The sequence below is a fragment of the Parambassis ranga genome, chromosome 14 (assembly GCF_900634625.1).
Source record: "Parambassis ranga chromosome 14, fParRan2.1, whole genome shotgun sequence".
NCBI lineage: Eukaryota > Metazoa > Chordata > Actinopteri > Ambassidae > Parambassis > Parambassis ranga.
Window position 1 is genome coordinate 9,667,724 of NC_041034.1, and position 17,998 is coordinate 9,685,721.

A 17,998-nucleotide genomic window follows, 5' to 3' on the forward strand; every position below is an offset into this window, starting at 1 on the left:
CATGTGTGAAACTGTGTGTTACAAGTGGTATTGGAGTGGCTTCAGTCACCTCCTGTACTTAGCTTTAGCAGGCTCATTCAGAATGAACAGGCCACACCTTTAACACACAAACACAAACACATGCTTTTTAAATTATTGTTCTTAAGCTGTGTGTGACTTTTGTGATACCTTTTCCTCTTCGCTTTCTCCTATTCATCTTCAGATCTCGTTAACTTGAGCCTTCTCTTACTCACACTTTTCAACGTCTCAGCCTTCACACAGTCACCTGTGTTACCTTTGAATCTGTATACTTCACTGACTTTAACTACAACTTGTTGCTCCACAGTACAATAAATGTTTCTATTCCACTTATTATAGAGAGTTACTTATTAGAGAGAGTTACCACACACCTGTACGTACATGTGGAAGTTGAAGTGGCTTCAGTTAAAATGTATGTAGTTAAAAAACAGCCTGTGCTTGTCCCGATGGTAGCCGAACATTGTGAACATAAGATAGATCTTTACCCAAACCCCTGTTTTCAATGCCTAATCTTGTCCAGCAGCTTTTTATTCCAAATCCAGCTGCCATTAAAAACAGAAGGCCTGTTGATTTGTCATGTGTGGAGATGATGCATCACAAACAAACAGGACCATTGTGTACTAATCAAACATTCATGAATAATAGTAAAGCTTCTATCCACCTCACTGCTTTATTTGTAACATGAAAATAATTGTTTTATTCTGTGTTAGATTTGTATGAACAGAGCCAAACCTCGAAAGAAGTTTTCTTCCCAGCATGAGTAAATAAAGGTTTTGATTCCAGCTGAAAGAGGAGAGAGGAGAGAAGTTGTGTGTGTGTGTGTGTTTCCTTCTGATGGGGTTAAGTGCATCAGGAGTGTGATATAGTGATGGAGGGAGGATGAGAGGGGGAAAAAAGAGAGGAGAGATCCATTAGCTAATGGATGTCTTCAGTCCTGTCTCGTCACACTTGGTATTATCACTCAGACACACACATAAATGCACAAAGGCAACAAGCCATTGAAGTGGTGTTTTTTATGCATTGTGAGTGTAGTTAGAGCCTAGAAAAAAAAACACACTTCTCAACTGCAAATAATTCCAAATGCAACCTGCATCCACTGTAAGAAATAAAAACAGATGCGTGTTCACAAATGTATGTCTGTATGTACCATGAGACAACAAGTAATTGGTGTCAATAAGACATCTGTGGCTCCACTTTGATTAAGCCTGCAGGCTAGAAGAGAAGAATAACACCTCCCGCTCCCTTTTTACCCAACACTCACAGCCTGTGGTCATGCTGATAGCTAACTCCAGGCAGGGCCCATCTGTCTCATTACACACAATTCTCACCAGAGAATTTGTATTGTTTAAGAAATACACACAAACACACACATGGTGTGTATGACCACACTGATGGCAGAGCTGCTAGCCTTGCTCAACATTAGAGCTGCTGGAGTCAGAAAAGCTTAATGTGACAGAGAAATGGTGAAGAAATAAAAGATTTAAATAATGAAACAAATAAACCCACTGAGTGAATTCCCTCCTCCGTCTGTGAGTTTAACAGCATGATTGTGTAACAGTTCGACCGAGGGGGACCTTTCTGAGTTAACTGGAAGGTGGTTTAATGTTTGAACACAGGGTAGAGTTCAGAAAGTCATAATTTTACTCTGTTATTGCATTTTTTTTAATGTTCGGATGATTCAGTTTGCTTTTCTTCTTATTTTAATCTACAGTTTATCTGAAACTCCGTATGTAGCTGATGAACTTAAATATCTCATAAACAACTAAAACTAAAAACTACATTTAACCGCGGACAAAAGCCGGACGTATTATAGACCAAGTGTGGTGATTCTTTCGCGAAGATGTGTTTGTAACTGATCAGAGCAACAAGTGACACCGTGAAATCCTGAATGTAAAAATGTCTTTTTGGCCTAATTTGAGGTTGATTTGAAGGCATGGATTCAGAGTTCTTTGGTGAAAATGGCTTCCTATAAGGAAACTGTTACATCATAAAGACCCATCAGAAAGTTTAGTTTGATAGTTTTCCTAAAGCCTCCAATACACTGTGCGATTTTGGGGAAGTCTTTGTTTAACACCAACTCACACAGTACGAATAAAACACATGCGATGTCAAGTCAAAGCTCATGAATCATGTGCTCACACTGTACAGTGCAATGGTCAGCTGAGACACCACTGCTCACACTACATGCGACTTCAGGTGCTCAGGTGATCACATTGAACCGGAAATTAAACATGTCTAACCCGGAGCTGTTGCTGTTTCAAAGGAAAAATCTAAATTAATCACAATTTGTGCTGCATGTTGCTGCCTCAGCTCATCAAATATGGCCTCCATCAATTCTGTCCAATGCGTGTGGGCGCCGCCATGTTTGTTATCATCTGAAACTATTTTGTGTAGGTGCAGTGATTTCGAGCATGTTCAGCAAACACATGCACAGTGGGGGAAAACACATACTTCAGACCATATCTCAGCTTAAACTGTGCGATACTCTCACAAGGGGCGACAAAAATATCAAACATGTCAGAAAATTCAACTGATCATCCGATTGCCATTCGTGCAACGTTAATCGCCTCTCGTGAGCTCCAGTATGCCCGATTAAAGACGCACGACAAAGCTGAAATTCGGCCCGACCCAAAAAAGTCGTACGACTCAAAATTCGGGTCAAAATCGGACCAAAAAATGCACAGTGTGTGCCCGGCTTTAAACAGGTCTTGGTATGGCAACACAGGGAAGCCTATTTAGAGCAATCAGAGAAGCAGTGCAGCGCTGGATTAACCTGCTGATCTAATTGTTTCCTGCAGAGAGTGCTACATTTTTTTTGCACCAGTGCATCCTAATTCCCCTGATTGCATCCTCACAGATGCGACTCATCGGCTCATTTAAGTGACAACAAAGCTGAGGCACCCGTTCACAGAGAAGAAAGAACTTTAATTAAATATAGTGAGAGTCAAAAAGTTATTTTACACTTCAAAGTTCAAAATAAAAAAACTCAACATTATCATCTTTACAGTAGTTCCCTCTGTACTTTCCCCCTTTCACACTGATACAGTTGATAATGTGTGTATGAACGATGCCAACTGCTGTGTAAGCCTGAATGCAGACAAGCCATGATAAGTTTGTTAGACAAGTGCTTCTGATCTTACTTCCTTAAACAAAAACCTCTATTTGCTCCTTCCTGTACAGGTATTTATATATGTACTATTAAAAAAAACATCCTTTTAAACATCACATTTTTCTTTTTAGAGAAAAAAATGACACACATACCTACACACCCACCCACCCACCCACACACACACACAGACACAAACAGAAGAGTGGTCTTCAGACCCATGTTTGAGATAAAATAAATAGGTGGCTCATTTTTAAGGGGAAATAAAAAAAGAGGAAGAGTATTAATAGTACAGGGAGAGAAATGGAAACCTGACTGAAGCAGGTTGCAGGAGAAAGAGGACAAACTTTTTTCCTTCATCGCTTTGTTTCATCCAAAAATCCATCACATGGAAGACAAACACGCATAATTATAGCAACATATTAAAAATCTCTACATCTAATAAATGCAACAAAACCTTAAGAAAGAATGATATCATGACAATCTGACAAACATCCTCCCGCTTCGAGAAAATTACACAATGGCTTATTTGAGTCTGATTGAAACTACCAGTGGAAGTATGGCTTTTAACAAACAGACACTAGAACACACAAAACAATAACATTCATATCCAGACATGAGAGATTAAAAAACCAAAAGTACATCCTCGTATCTTCAGTGAGGTGAAATTCAGGATTCGTTTTCCTGAAATGAAAACGTTTTTTTAAACTTTTAAGACATTTTATGGTATTTTTCTCCATTATTTCTGCACTATTCGGACAGACCTTTGCTGCTTTGTTCTGGCTTGAACACATTTGAATTTACTTCATATCTCTTAGCATAATTATCCATTAATGTTTACACTTCCTCCCACAGAAGTAATAAATGCACATTGGATTTTTCTTTGTCCAGTTCAATTCACTTCCGTTTTCTGGCATCTTCACTGCTTGAGACTCTGACAAATATAATGTTGACTGTGGCATAAGACTGTTTAGGCATTCATGCTAAAGTAAGGGCTTTGGCAAAATTAACATCCTATCATTAAGACTGTTGAGCAACATGCACTGCAGGGCTGAGAGAGCAGTGACACATAATGTGATAATGCAAACATTTAAGACATGTTGATAGCTTCCCTGCGCTGCAAAAGAAATGTCATGAACTTCAAAATGAGTGCAAAGAAACAAATGAAACAACATCAGAACAACATGGCTAGGTGACAAAAATCCACGTGTTTCATTACTGAAAAAAGTGTCCATTAAAACTATAGAGGAGGTTTGTGTTTGGTTAGTTAAATATTGTGTCTAGAGCAAAATATTTAAAGGTACAATTTGTGAGGAAAGGGTTCAGTACCTCCCTCTGTGTGGTATCGTGCAACGTGTCTTTACATTTGGTGAATAATGCATCTCAAAGAAGGGACACATGGTTAAGTTTATGTTAAGTTTAACGGAACATATATGATCATATTGTGCAACATCACCCGAACACTATAGGGACTATAGCTGCAAAACTCTGGGTAAAGAGTAAGAATGCTGCTGGGGGATGGTGTCAGGAGTCCAAGGGTCAAGTCCACCTCACACTGCAAGCTGTTTTGTTTTTACCAAGTAAGTTTTTTAGTTTTTTTTTTAATTGCAGCTGTAATTGACTTAAAAATCTACTGGTAAAAGTGAGATAAAGATAATCTTAAAGCACACAAATTCATAATATTAAACTCGTTTTACATAAAAAATTAACTCGGGGTTGCCATTTTTGGGTACCATCAGAAGTAGTCCCTGCCCCCAGTGAACACATAGAAATGCAACATGTGGCCAGAGAAACACATTCACATGTTCCATTATTGAAGACCAAAATATTGTCCTCACGTTATATTAAACTGGTGAGGAGGGGCTGGCACCAGCCTGCATAATCATCTGCTGTAAAGCTATGCATTGGTGAATGGACCAGATCTTCAGTCCTTGGCATCACCTGATGCCTGTGGGGGGAAGGAGGGCATACCTGTTACTGCTTCCTGTTCTGTGGAGAACTTACATTCATTTTTGTATATTTACCAGTCTCACAAATTGTACCTTTAACCTCAAATAATTTATAGAGTATTTCTGTTGCTCCTTGCCACACATTATGTTGTTTTGCTTCTTATTACTCAGGTCGGGGTTACACGTTAAAGTTTTACACTACATGTTAAAAACATGGATCTTATTACGCACTTGAACATTTTTGGCTTTTTTGTTTTTCTTGCAGCGCAGCATGTAAGACACACTGTTGGTTAGTTTTCCTACTTAAACCAATCATAATCAGATCAGAGGGCAGGCAAGCAAAGAAGCTCAATCTGATTGGCTGGCTGATCACAGTAACGAAATATATGTCTATACTAAACACAGCAAACCAAAAAAAATATTAAGACAAAACTCAAGATGCAAATCTCACACAATAAAATCAAAGTGAAAATGGCAGCAGTCTTTTAAGACATGATCCCCTCTCTTGGAGAGGTTGCTGTGGCTGGATTTTTAAACAGATGTGGGCAAGATGGAGGGACTCTGTGGCAGTTGTTGGGTCAAATCCTCAACAGTGAAGCTGCTGTTGGCACCCGGGAATCACACACTCTCATTTCCGGATCATCAATGGCCTTTTTACAGTTATGTCTTCTCTCTTTATTCTTGAATTGTGGAAGTAAATTGTGTTCTACAGAAAGACTGATTTGTGTGTTAGTAAAAGCTCACGGGAGAATCGGGGAAAAAGATGAAGAGCTGGGATTTCTTTAATGGTTGAAACTGCAGCATCAGGTGCCAGCGGGAAGCATTTCTGATTAAATGCAGCACTCTCAGTATGAGCGCTGAGAGAGTGACATCGGTGTGGATTTGGCAAAGAGGAGTGAATGTGTGCGTTTGGCTTGTCAGTGTTGCCTGGATTTGACCCTGTATGAATCTTCATCATCGTCATAATCATCACATCCTGGCCAGATATTCTTCACATTATATTCCTTCATTAAAGACTTTATCAATAGAAAATCCCTCGTGTAGGTTACAGTTAGAAGATGATTATCACACATTAACCATTACAACAAAAAGAAAACAAAAGTCATTCAAGGGAGGAAGTGGATATTCTCTAAAACAAATACACTTCCTGTGTCCATGGAGAGTCATCGTGTAGGCATGGCAGTTCTCCTATAAAAGCATCAAAGTACAAAGTCTAAACAACTTATTTTCTTGCAAACAGTTTTTTCTTCTCCTTCTGTTTTCTTACAGTTGTTTGTTTTTTTGTGTTACAAAGGGCCTGAGTTGGGTTTGTTCCTTCAGATCAGGACAGCTGCTTCCATCCCTGACCGGAGTCTGACTCGCACCAAATCCTCCAACAGGATCAATGAGAGTGTGCTTCATTCAGCTCTCTCACACACACAGACACACACAATCATGCATTCACACCTTTACATGGGTGGGACGATCATTCCCGGGATTGCTGGTGGGTGGAGGGAAAAAAACAGGGAGAAGGAGGGAGAAAGAGAGGGGAAGAAAAGGAAAAAAACTTTTAAAATGGGGCCAATTTTTTTTCATCGTCATAAAAAAAATCCCTCATAAATACATCAATATGTTTTTCCCATCTGTGCAGCTGTGTGACTGCAGCAACATTTAAAACATCAATACACAAATAAATCAGTAAAAATCTGAGCAAGGTCACTACATTGACTCTCTCTCTCTCTCTCTCTCTCTCTCTCTCTCTCACACACACACACACACTTAATGCTGCACAGCAACAGTTGGTGTATTTTACTGTATGTTTGTGTGTGTGTGCTTGACAGATTGTATCATGGCATGTGTTGTCTTTAAACCCCAGGGAGGGGTGTCAACATGTGAGAAGCAGATCCCAGCCCAAAGTCTCTCTCTCTCTCTCTCACACACACACACACACACACACACACACAGCAGAGTGGAGAATTATTAAATAGATGTAACGTAGCATGATAAAACTCTACAAAATGTTTTGTTTCAGTTGAGCCTACAGTTGCCTTTCTCCTGTTTTAGACTCAAATAGTCACACACATGCACACACACACACACATGGTAGGGCAGGTACACTGACAGTATAAACTGTCAAGAGACTCAAACAGCTGTCATTGTTGATCGCTCCCCAGTAAGCTGCCAGTGTGTGATCACACAGTGTGTGTGTAGGAAAGTAAGTGAGTGAGTGTGTGTGCATGTGCAAGTGAGTGTAGTGTGTTTATTTCAGCTATGCTTTGAGGCAAGGCTTTTAGTTCCCACACCCACACACATGTTCACACACACACACATACACACACACAAAACTAAACAAAGTCAGTGATGTTGAGAAATAAATTCTCTGCGCCAAATTGCTTTTTTTGGCCTTAAAAAAAAGTAACTTCCTGTCTTTCTTTCCAGCCAATAGGAGGATAGGGAGGAGTTACCAGACAACCAAAGAAATAGATTAAGAAATTTAGGGTGAGAAATGTTTCAGTGATTCCATTCAAAAACAGGGTATGGTAAAACAGGGCAGATGATTATTATTTTACTTAAATTAGTCTGTTGCAGAAAGTTGCAGAAGCAGTTAGTATAGAGATGAAGGAAGAAACAATGGAGGGACATACTTCAGGTGAAGGCCAGGCCTTGTAGAGAGCTGGCTGTTGAGTACTTGCTAGAGTCCACAAATGTTTGATCTGGTACAGAGAGAGGCACAGAGGACCGGGGAAATGAGAAGGCAAGGGTCAGAGGAATAAGAAGGAGGGAAGGTTAGAAGTCAAGAGAAAAGGAAAGAAATATTAATCCACATTGTGCATAACAGAAGACCTGGATAACATGGATTAGACTGTTCTCAGGTTTACACTAACTAATGTTTACATTTTCCCATCTCTGTCATGCATTTTTTCAAAATGATAAGAAGAAGATGGAAAAAACTTATATTACTTATATTATGTAAACATCCTATGTCCCATATACCATATATAGGCTATGATATTTTTGTATAACTCTATATAGGGCTGTATGATGGCGCTTTCAAAGCAAAAGATTATTATGTAGTTAAAGAAAAAATGATCACATCAAGGCTCAAAACAGAAACGTTCCTGATCTACTGGGGAAATCCTCACACTCTGACAGACCGGGACAGTAAATTACCTTGGAGCCCGTTACCATTGGCACTGGTGCAGGAGGGTGGAGGGGAGGATGAGGGCCTGACCACCGGAGCAAAGGCAGACTTCTGTTTAACGGCCGCTGACACCATGTTGGCCGGAGAGAAGGAGAAGACACCGGAGGAGGAGGAGCAGTTAGAGGGGAGGGAGGTGGAGGAGGCCATAGTGGGACTGGATGGGACAACTGGGAGGAGAGACACAGAGACCGTGATTACTTCACTGCACATGAATATGCGTCCACACAGTGTGATTTATGATTGTGACTTCACAAGAAGTGACACCAGAGGGTTCTGCTTCTTAAATGTTCACATTTCTATCCTCTGTCATCATCATCATCATGCTCAGTGAGAAAAACCTTAGCAAACAAATAAAAATCTCTCTCTGTGTTGTTCTTTTCTTCCCTCCCTCCCTTCACTGTCTTCTTTTTCTGCTAAATTGAAATAGGATGCAATTAACCAACAGAGAGAGAGAGAGAGAGAGAGAGAGAGAGAGAGAGAGAGATGAGGTGTGGGTGTCAGATAAAAGGCAGCAAGAGAAAGAGGGAGGAGATGGATGGAGGACAAAATGGTGCTATGAGCTGTGAGTTGGTGATTGTTTTTGAAGATAGAAGACAGAAAGCCCCATGGAGGAATCTCCACACAGCAGATCTGAGACTTTTCACATTCTGTCCACAGACATTCAGGCTGCGTACATACTCAGTGTGGAGCACCTGTAAATGAAGCAATTAAAGAAGTTTGTTTACTGAGGGAATATGCACGCATCCACTCACTAGCATAAGGCGAGTTGGCTGCAGAGCCATTGAGGAAAGTGGGCGAGCCTCCCAGGTTGGTCATGCCTGTGTTGTTAGCATAGCCGTTCATGGTGCTGGTGACTGAGGTGTAACTGGTCTGCTGAGGTGTGGAGCTGGGCACGTAACCATGAGGCGACACACTACTGCTGCTTCGCACAAAACCTGCAGAAAACAGTGAAGAAGAGAGGGAAAAGTCACGTCAACCCAGTACCATACTGCTTTTCAGCTTGTAAAGCACTTTTTTTTTCAAAAATCAAAATGTGTGTTGTCTGAAGTCCGAAGTCCTACCCTGATTGGCTTGTGGTGGTTCTGAGACGTTGACGGACAGCTGCCCAGTGAAGGAGTTGACCCCCATCATGCCAGAGTGGGTTGAGCCGGAGAGCTGGGTGTGTCCTCGTGGAACGCTGTAGAGAGCTTCTGCAATGTCTGCTGCTCGTTTTAGGATGATCTCCTGCAGGAAGAAGTAAACTTATGAGAATAGATGCAATATTAACACACGTCCTTCTGCCGTATAGACAGCTGTTTGAGTCTGTACCTGGTTATTATGAGGCAAACCATACAGGGCTTCCACCAGGTCAGCTGCTCTCTTCAGAATAACCTCCTGGGTAAAAACAAAATAGAATTTCAATTAGTTAATTGTACAGATTTCTTGTATTCTACTGTTCTGTTAGAAGTCAGATACATGAAAAAACTACCACAAAAGTCATTAAGTACACACGCAGCCCCTCTTTCTCAACATCCTTTTCACATTCATCCACGATAAACAAATTGCTCTTCACTCCTTTTAAAGGCAGATTATCTGCTGTCAAGTTGAGTGCTTTATGTGTCTTAATGACATCTTAAAGTGACAGGTATTTAAAATATACTCTAGTGCTCTGTAGGTGCATCCGCTGCATATTGTGCTTTTGTAACAGTCCTCCATCCTCATGACTTACTTCTTTTTTTTGGTCCATTTTCACTTTTTCCTCCACCTCCTCCCTCAGCCCCCTTTCATTGGGAATTGTCTTCACCATCCACTAAACCCTCACCCTTCCTCCCACCCTCTCTCTCTCTCTCTCTCTCTCTCTCTCTCGGTGCCCACCCCGGGGTCTAAGGTGTCTTGTTTAACAGTTAATGTGTTGTCGTTTCCACAGCATGAGGCTGCCCGGTGACACTGAGAAAATTACTCTGCGCTTCACAGTATTAACCTGCACTGCGTGACACACTCACACGCGCACACACATACTTATGGTTGGCGAGCATGCGTGCTCTCCTGTGAGTTTGCGCCTGGTGGAACATATTGCCTCTCCATCAGTGTGTGTGTGTGTGTGTGTGTGTGTGTGTGTGTGAGGATATGAGAGGTCACAGAACCAGTCAGCAGTTTTAGTGTGCCTGTCCACGGTGCTAAATTCAATCTTTAACACATTATTATGGTCCGCCAGCCTCTCTGTTAACCTCTCATTATTAGACTGGTGAGCTGAGCCACTCTCACACACACAGACACACACAGACACACACACAGAAACTTGATCCTGACTGTTCGAGTGGTTCCAGTAAGGCCAGTAGCTGATAAACGGGAAGGAAAGATGATCCTCTGGTAACATCATCATTATCAGGTCTGCAGGCTTCGGCTGCTACATCACTCAGCGCCACTGACTGCTGGAATCAATGCACTCTGAATCCTTTTGTTTTTCTCTGTCATATTTAGACACACAGATACTCACATCTCCTAATTAATCTCTCGCCGGTTGTGTCAGTAAATTAGAATGCATTGTTTGTCAGATTACCTGCTGTTTAATACAGATGAATGGCGCTTCCAGCTGCATTGTGTTAAAATGAATGCTGAGTTGCTGTTGATCTTTTTGCCATCATTTATTGTTTCAAAGAGGATTAACAAGGCAAAAAATATGCAGCTTTTATGCTTTAATTACACCTCCTTCAGTACTAAAAAGACTTAAGGCTTTTGATGTGCAGCCCAACGATTCCACACAAAACGTAAACACATTTTGCTCTTCTGGACTATATAAGATGAAAAAAATGTATCAGTGGTGTTGATATGATCATTTTGAAAGTGGGTATTGCATAAAAAACAACAGGTTAAGGTCAGATATTAAAGTAAAGATCATCTCGGAACGTGGTGATGATATCATTTTCTAAAGGTCCAAGATGCTGACTTTTACAAAGAGAAGATGAAAATAAATCGTCAAATTTAGGTGTTTTTGACATGCAAATCACCAAATCGGTGCTTACTGAGGTGTGCTGGGATCAATCTTTACCTTCATGTTTCTGTCCATCAAGTTAAAGAAGATAAATTCTGACAAGAGTGACAGAAAGATGATCTTGTTTTCTTTGTTTACAGTAATTGCGGCCACAAAGCCTGATTTTTTAAGCCTTAATCTCTAATCTATTCATGTAATCGCCCCACCTTTCATCTGTTGTCAAGTATTTATGGAATATATACCTGACATGGACTCGTCTGTCATTTTTGTCTCTTGTCAGTCTTGAAAAGCAGCTTTCAGTCTTAAAAGATTCAAGTCCTTAGATGAGTTTATATAACACATTCTCAAGACTTTTTTTAACCTTTTAGCAGAATCTATTCCTGTCGGTTTCAGGTACAAATGTAGACAAATAGGTCGACTGACAGCCACAGAAAAGGTGCAGGAGGTGAGTGGAAGAAAAGACAAATCTGCCGGCAGAAAGAAAAAAATAACACAAGGTGTCTAGGTGCTTTTACTGTCTGAGTTACGAGCAGCACTAATGTGATAACCATACATTACACACACACACACAGGCACACACATGTTGTATGCATTAGCTCCAGGAAATGCTGAGCTGAGTTTCTGTGGGGTCAGATGTGTGTGTAACATGCGTGTGCCAGGCCAGCACAGACATGACACACACATGACTTATTCCTCCCTAATGCTGGCACATTAGCCGCTTGATCCGCTTCTAATGTGCCATTAGAGATGCCGTACATGCAGGGTCACACCTTGCACAGAGATGATGTCATTTTACATGTGAGCTCGCAAGGATATCGGCTACAATCACACACACACACAAGTATTGACATGTGTGCACACACACACATCCTTTTGAGAACTTCTCTTACTGACAGAGATAGTGCAGCTTCAGATTTCATGTCTTCACACCGATGTGACACACACTCACACACACGCATATATATATTGTGTAGTTACATTTATGTGTGTTCATGTATCACCAGGATTACTCATGTTAGTGATGAAGATGACATGACCTCAGTAATGCATGACATCACCAAAATTAGCAGCATAGCGATGTCAGCTGAGTGAGTCACCAGAGGAAGTCAACAGTCTCACGGGCGATGAACGCTGGCCGACATTGTCAACCCGAACGCCCTGAACCACAACTTTGACATGTGTGGACACAATGATGCATACATGCACAATTTGCAAAGATGCAGGCAGACCCACACGGCCTCTTCATATTCAGCAGCTCTTTTGGTTTTTCAGTGTGTTCACACTTGTCACACTAGGTAACACGCAGACTCACACAGTCAATGGGTACACAGACATCCACAGAGGTGTGTGTGTGTGAAATCATGACACACACAGAACCTCTGTACTTCAAAGCCACCAGCTAAAGCACAAATATCCTAGTATCAGGTATAGATGGAAGAAAAAATGCAAACAGACACTTATAATACAAATAAACACTGTAGATTTCACATGCCTAATACTAACAATAATCTGTAACATGCTATGTTTTGTCCTATGCTGCATGTTCTGCTCTTCTTTTGTTCTCTCTGTGCTATCTTCCTCCTCTCCTCCTCCTTTACCCGGCCCACCATCAGCATTGTTTCATATTTGTTGTAATTATTTGAACACCTGATTCCTTCATGTCCTTTTCTGCAGCAGTAAAGAGGAGTGCACAGGCCAAAGAGCACTGAATCTCTTCTCTGTGTATCCAAAGAGACATCTCTGCTTATCGCTTTCTTCGCCACGGGCCAATCACCCACACATGCTTAACAACAGATCACTGTGTCAGCGCTGTTTTTAAAACAGTGAATATTTATGTTGAATTCCGTAATTGATGTAGTAGTTTGATAGTTGTCAGTTATATTAAAAAAGACAGAAAGGTTCCTGACTCTGGCTTCAGCCTGTGTGTCTTCACATGTGTGTGTCAGTGTGTATAGTTACTGTATGTGCACATATGGATGGATGCAGGCGAGATCACAGTGACACAAACTGGCAGCTGAATACTGGTGTGTGTGTGTGTGTGTGTGTGTGTGTGTGTGTGTGTAGCCGGCAAAATCCCCTCAATGCTCACTGAACAATTATAGACTGGCCTGTCCACTGGTAATCCTCTCATACACTCCACTGCCCCGTCTGTCCGTCTGTGTGTGTCTGTCTTCTTATTAGAGCTTCAACAGACTCTTACAATAACTTCAATAAATGGCTGGATCAATACTCAAGACAAGAAGCCAAGTGTGTGTGTCTGTTTGGCGCCAACCTAAACACTCCAGTATAATCCATCAGCCACACACACACAGACACATTATAGCCTTCTCGCACAAAACAACAACCAAAGAGTGTTTTTTCCTGTTGTTCCTACATCACTCCACACTCAAATAACACACAAACTCGTGTGCTCTGTGACACACAGACACACACACACACACTGATTGCTGGTGGGCAGCAGTAATAAAGTCTCAGGGTTTGTGTGACCACAATAGGCTACACAATGATAAATTACTTAGGAATACACACACAGAAACAGATACATGCAATGCAACCTTGTTCTGAACAGAGAGAATCTACAGCACAACAAAGACGGCAGCAAAGTACAGCAGATCAACTCAGGATGTGTTTAGGTTAAATGCTTTCTATCATTAAAATGAAGGAGTTTGCTCCACAGTGCTGCTGAGAGGTGAGTGGAGACACAATAAATAAGACTTGTTTCCTGGATCCTTTTGTCTAATTTTTTGAAAAAGTTTTCAGAACTACTATACAGTGACACCGTGCCGTGAAACTTATTGTCTTAGTTCTCATGTTTTGTAGGAACTTTGTCTCGATTTCACCATGAAGGAAAAGTTTATCCATGTTTGGCTATGATTAACCTCGATATCATCTGATACCTGATCAATGCAGCCAGCTACTCTGGCAGCAGCTTGACCGTTGTCATTGTAGCTTTGCCTGGAAATATCTTGTGTGACATCATGTTGCTTATAATAAACTTGATATTGATCACCCCGTGGGTAAAAGAAAAACAAATAAAAAAGTTGTTTTTTTATGGATAATTGGGGTAAGAAATGATATTAATATGTGTTTTTTAAGGTATTTATGGACCAGTTTATTTCCAGTTATGTGCTCATTTGATTTATTTCACCTGACAAGAATAAAAAAAAGAATCGTGCTCTCAGATAAGGCAATATTTTCCATTTTCCCCTTTAAAATAGCTTTTAAGCTGTAAATGTCAAGTCTGTTATACGTTTGGCATTGATGAAAGCACATAAAACCTATGCAAAAACCCAACAATTAAATTTGACTGAATCACGCTATCTAACAAGACGTCGGAAGATTTATTTTTTATTTAGGATGAGAAAAGGTGGAAGCACAGTGTGTATCACATGGACTGGCTGTTTATCCATTAAGAGGTGAGTCACTCTGCTTTGACTCAGCCCTTTACCAGAAGCTGGACCTAACATCACTCATGATATCACACACTTCAGGTTGTGAGCCTTATTTCCTGAACTGTATTTTCATGCAGTGCTTAGTGTGCGTGGCTTTAAGTCAGTGTGAAAGGAAAAAGCTTTTGAAGGAGTTAAATTTTATATTACTGCACTCCATCCATCTGCTTTAGTGGATTGCATTGTTTATCCTGTATTCATTGTGTTGATGTCAAGGCTGAGACTTTTTTTCTAGCGTGAACGGCTACAACACATGGGCCATTAGGTCAAAAACATTACATTCATATTATAAATGGACAATGCTGCAGTTTTTATTTGAGAGGCGCCTGCTTGGTTGATGAAAAAAAATGTACAAAAAGGAACCCTTGTTCTTTGTTTCTGTAGGAATCAAGTTATTTTTGGTTCTCTAATAAAGGCCTCATAGTTTCCTGCATACAAATATGGATTTACATGGACCTGTTTTATACAGTATAACCCTAAAATACCTTCATCTTTGTCCTAATGCTTTCTACAACGTACCCTGCATGGGCATGAATGCTGGCAGTGCACCAAAACTGCAAGCTATGGACTCATCCAATGAGGACACAGGACACTAACACAGATTAATTCTCATCCAATCAGTTAACAGACATAATTAAAACCTTGTGCATTGGAACAGACATAACTGTAAAGTGTGTAACATCATACTTTTCTTCTGTCATTGTGTTTATACTAGTCTGTTTTTTTCGAACTGTGCAGAAGGTGTGATGTTTGTTTGTGTGATGTAGCTAGCGCGTTCCCACGGTGATAAAGAACAGTACATATGATCACTAACACATGTGCAGGGTCCAGGGTGTCGGCATGCGACCATGATGACAACACAGCATCGCCACACCATTACATCATGGCCGGCGCCCAAACTTTGATGATGTCACAACCAAGACAGCCAATCCTGGATCAGCTCCAGTGGAAGACGGAGATGTTTACACGGTCGTGACTGTGTTTCTCCCCCCCAAAAAAAACGCAAATTCAAATTTAATCTCTATCAGCTGACACATTTGCTCTGAGGAAAGTCATCCTGCATGTACAGATCATCAGGATGACAGAGTCTGGTATCAAAGTGGAGCTCATCGTTTGTTGCTAATTGTTTACATCTGCTGATCCTTTAAACACACTGCTTGATCTCTGGCTGATAAACAAATAATCAGATATGACTCTGATCTGGAAAAGATTCAAACGCTCACCCTGCAAATGGGGGTTAAGCAGCTCACACACACAGAGTTCATGAAGAGGTAAAAGCAAAACCCACAGGAGATTTGAAAACAGCTCAGAAATATGAAAATAACACTCACTAAACAAACAAAACATAAAACTGTTTTTGTTCTAGCTTCATATGTGTGGGCTGGTTCTTTGAAAGCAGAGAAGCTCAATGTTAGAGAGAAACTGTTTCTCTGCAGAGCTACAGTGTCTCTGCTTTTGAAGTGTCCCTAAGCAGGAGACACAACTGGTTTATTTTAAGGTGTGTTTCCTAGTTAAAGTGTCTGAAATATCTGTGAAAAGTGAATTGTTCTGGTACCTTTGGCAGCCTCTCGGGGTCCCCGGGGTGCCGAGGGATGACCTTCTGAAGCCTCTGGAAGCCGTAGTCGATGGTGGGTTCATTTAACGCTGCAGAAGACAGATAGAAACAAAGAACAGGGGGCATGACACAAATGGAATTTTCATGGAAAAAAACTACATTTGCAATTGTTCCACAAACTTTTAGACACCGGTACGGACCGTTTGGGGGATGATTCTCCTTGTAGCTCTGCTCTGGCACCAAATACTACAACAAACATATGGTTGCCGCAGTGAGACTAAACTAAAACTGTAAAAATGTTTCTGCTCTAATGAAACTACAGAGTCCGATGATAAGACTCATGTTTTAATCTGAAAATATTGATTGTGCAGACAGGAGGACATTTCCTTCCTGTCAAAGAAAGGATGTTGTGGCTTATCCTCATTCTCCTTCTGTTGCTAGAATAAACATATATCATAACATTTTCCATTAGCTTTCCACTATTCCTATCCACCATCTGCTTTGTTTTTCCATCCTTAACCTCCTTCAGCCTCCAGAGCAGTCCTACTTCTTTCCAGCTTAAAGTGCTATTGGTGTCAAAGACTGTAAAATCTATCGGAAGCAGTCAGACTGAGCATTACACAGTGAGAGTGAAAGCAGTGATCTCCTTGGGAAGACGTCTTTCCTCCATTATTTACTCACTTAACCGTTTTTACATTAATGTTGTTTTAAAGCTCGTCTTATAATTGACCAGTTGCTTCTTTAAGGCTCCTGCTGTTCATCCTGCACACATGATAAACACACACAAAACCACAACATCTGTGGCAGTCAGCGGGGGAGAAGAGAGAGGATGACATCCCATTTCGTGACATTTTGTTCCCAAGCATCGCACTGGTATCAAGTAGGGTCTTTTTGTGAAAGTGGGTTGGAAAATAATGAACCAGCTCAGCGGGATCTCTACAAGCCGACAGAAGCCTGGAGGTTAGAGAGGCAGGCTCATGACTGAAAGGTCGGCAGTTCAAAATCTGGCTGGGAAAACTGTAACTGAGGAAAGCACATCTCTCAACAACTTATGTGGGGATCATCCTGAAGCAGAATGAGAAGAAGGCTGTATATAAAAAACTGGAAATGTGCTTCTCTAGTCTGCATTTACAACAACTAACACAAGTTAAAACCTGCACATATAATTAAAACTATGATTGTTAAATGAGCAAATACTTTTGGAGTAATAACTGTTAACACAAAGTCACTTCACTGTTGCGGCTGAACCTGTGGTGGTGTAACTGTGCAGACAGTTAAATGGTACATGCAAATGTGCAGAGATGGATCTAATGGTGTCGAAAGCATTTTGTATGATAATAACGCTGCAGGTGTAATCTGAAGGGTTTTTAAAGAATGCTTAGTGTTCACTTTAATGTTCCAATTACATTTTCTACAGTCTTTATCCAATCAATATGTCAATCATGTGGAGCTCTGAAAGCCCCGTCAGTCAGAATGACAATTTAAAGGATTGTGTGTGTGTGTGTGTGTGTGTGTGACTGCATTCACACTGAAGAAACCTATACGTTGCTGCATGTGTGTGTGCGAGAAAGAGAAGAAGGAATACGAGAAGCAGAAAAAGAGCACGACAGAGGCTACAGCAGACGTAGGTGTGGAATATGAAGGGTGTGTGTGTGTCCAAGTGTGCAGCTGCAGTGATATCTGGTACTTTCCACATTCTGATAAATTACTTGCAGCTGAATGTCTTGTGTTGTTTTGTAATTCCTTTTAGCATGTGTGCATTTTAGATA

The 17,998-nt window shown here is 40.8% G+C and overlaps 1 protein-coding gene across 4 annotated transcripts in view; it reads right to left on the bottom strand.

Annotated features, from left to right (window-relative positions):
- Window positions 1-3,318: 3,318 nt before the first annotated feature.
- The window catches only part of LOC114446034 (transcription factor COE1-A-like), a 66,302-nt gene continuing 51,622 nt past the window's right edge, over window positions 3,319-17,998 (bottom strand). Inside the window, exons 11-17 of one of the 4 annotated variants that reach the window (XM_028421426.1) lie at window positions 16,230-16,318; window positions 9,563-9,628; window positions 9,316-9,478; window positions 9,007-9,189; window positions 8,224-8,421; window positions 7,698-7,766; window positions 3,319-6,553 (exon numbers count right to left, since the gene is read on the bottom strand). In XM_028421426.1, coding sequence (XP_028277227.1) covers window positions 7,699-7,766; window positions 8,224-8,421; window positions 9,007-9,189; window positions 9,316-9,478; window positions 9,563-9,628; window positions 16,230-16,318 — 767 coding nt within the window. In that variant the 3' untranslated portion in view covers window positions 3,319-6,553; window position 7,698. Of the gene's footprint in view, window positions 6,554-7,697; window positions 7,767-8,223; window positions 8,422-9,006; window positions 9,190-9,315; window positions 9,479-9,562; window positions 9,629-16,229; window positions 16,319-17,998 lie in introns of those variants that run through there. The other 3 variants (XM_028421428.1, XM_028421430.1, XM_028421427.1) reach the window with 3 other exon arrangements.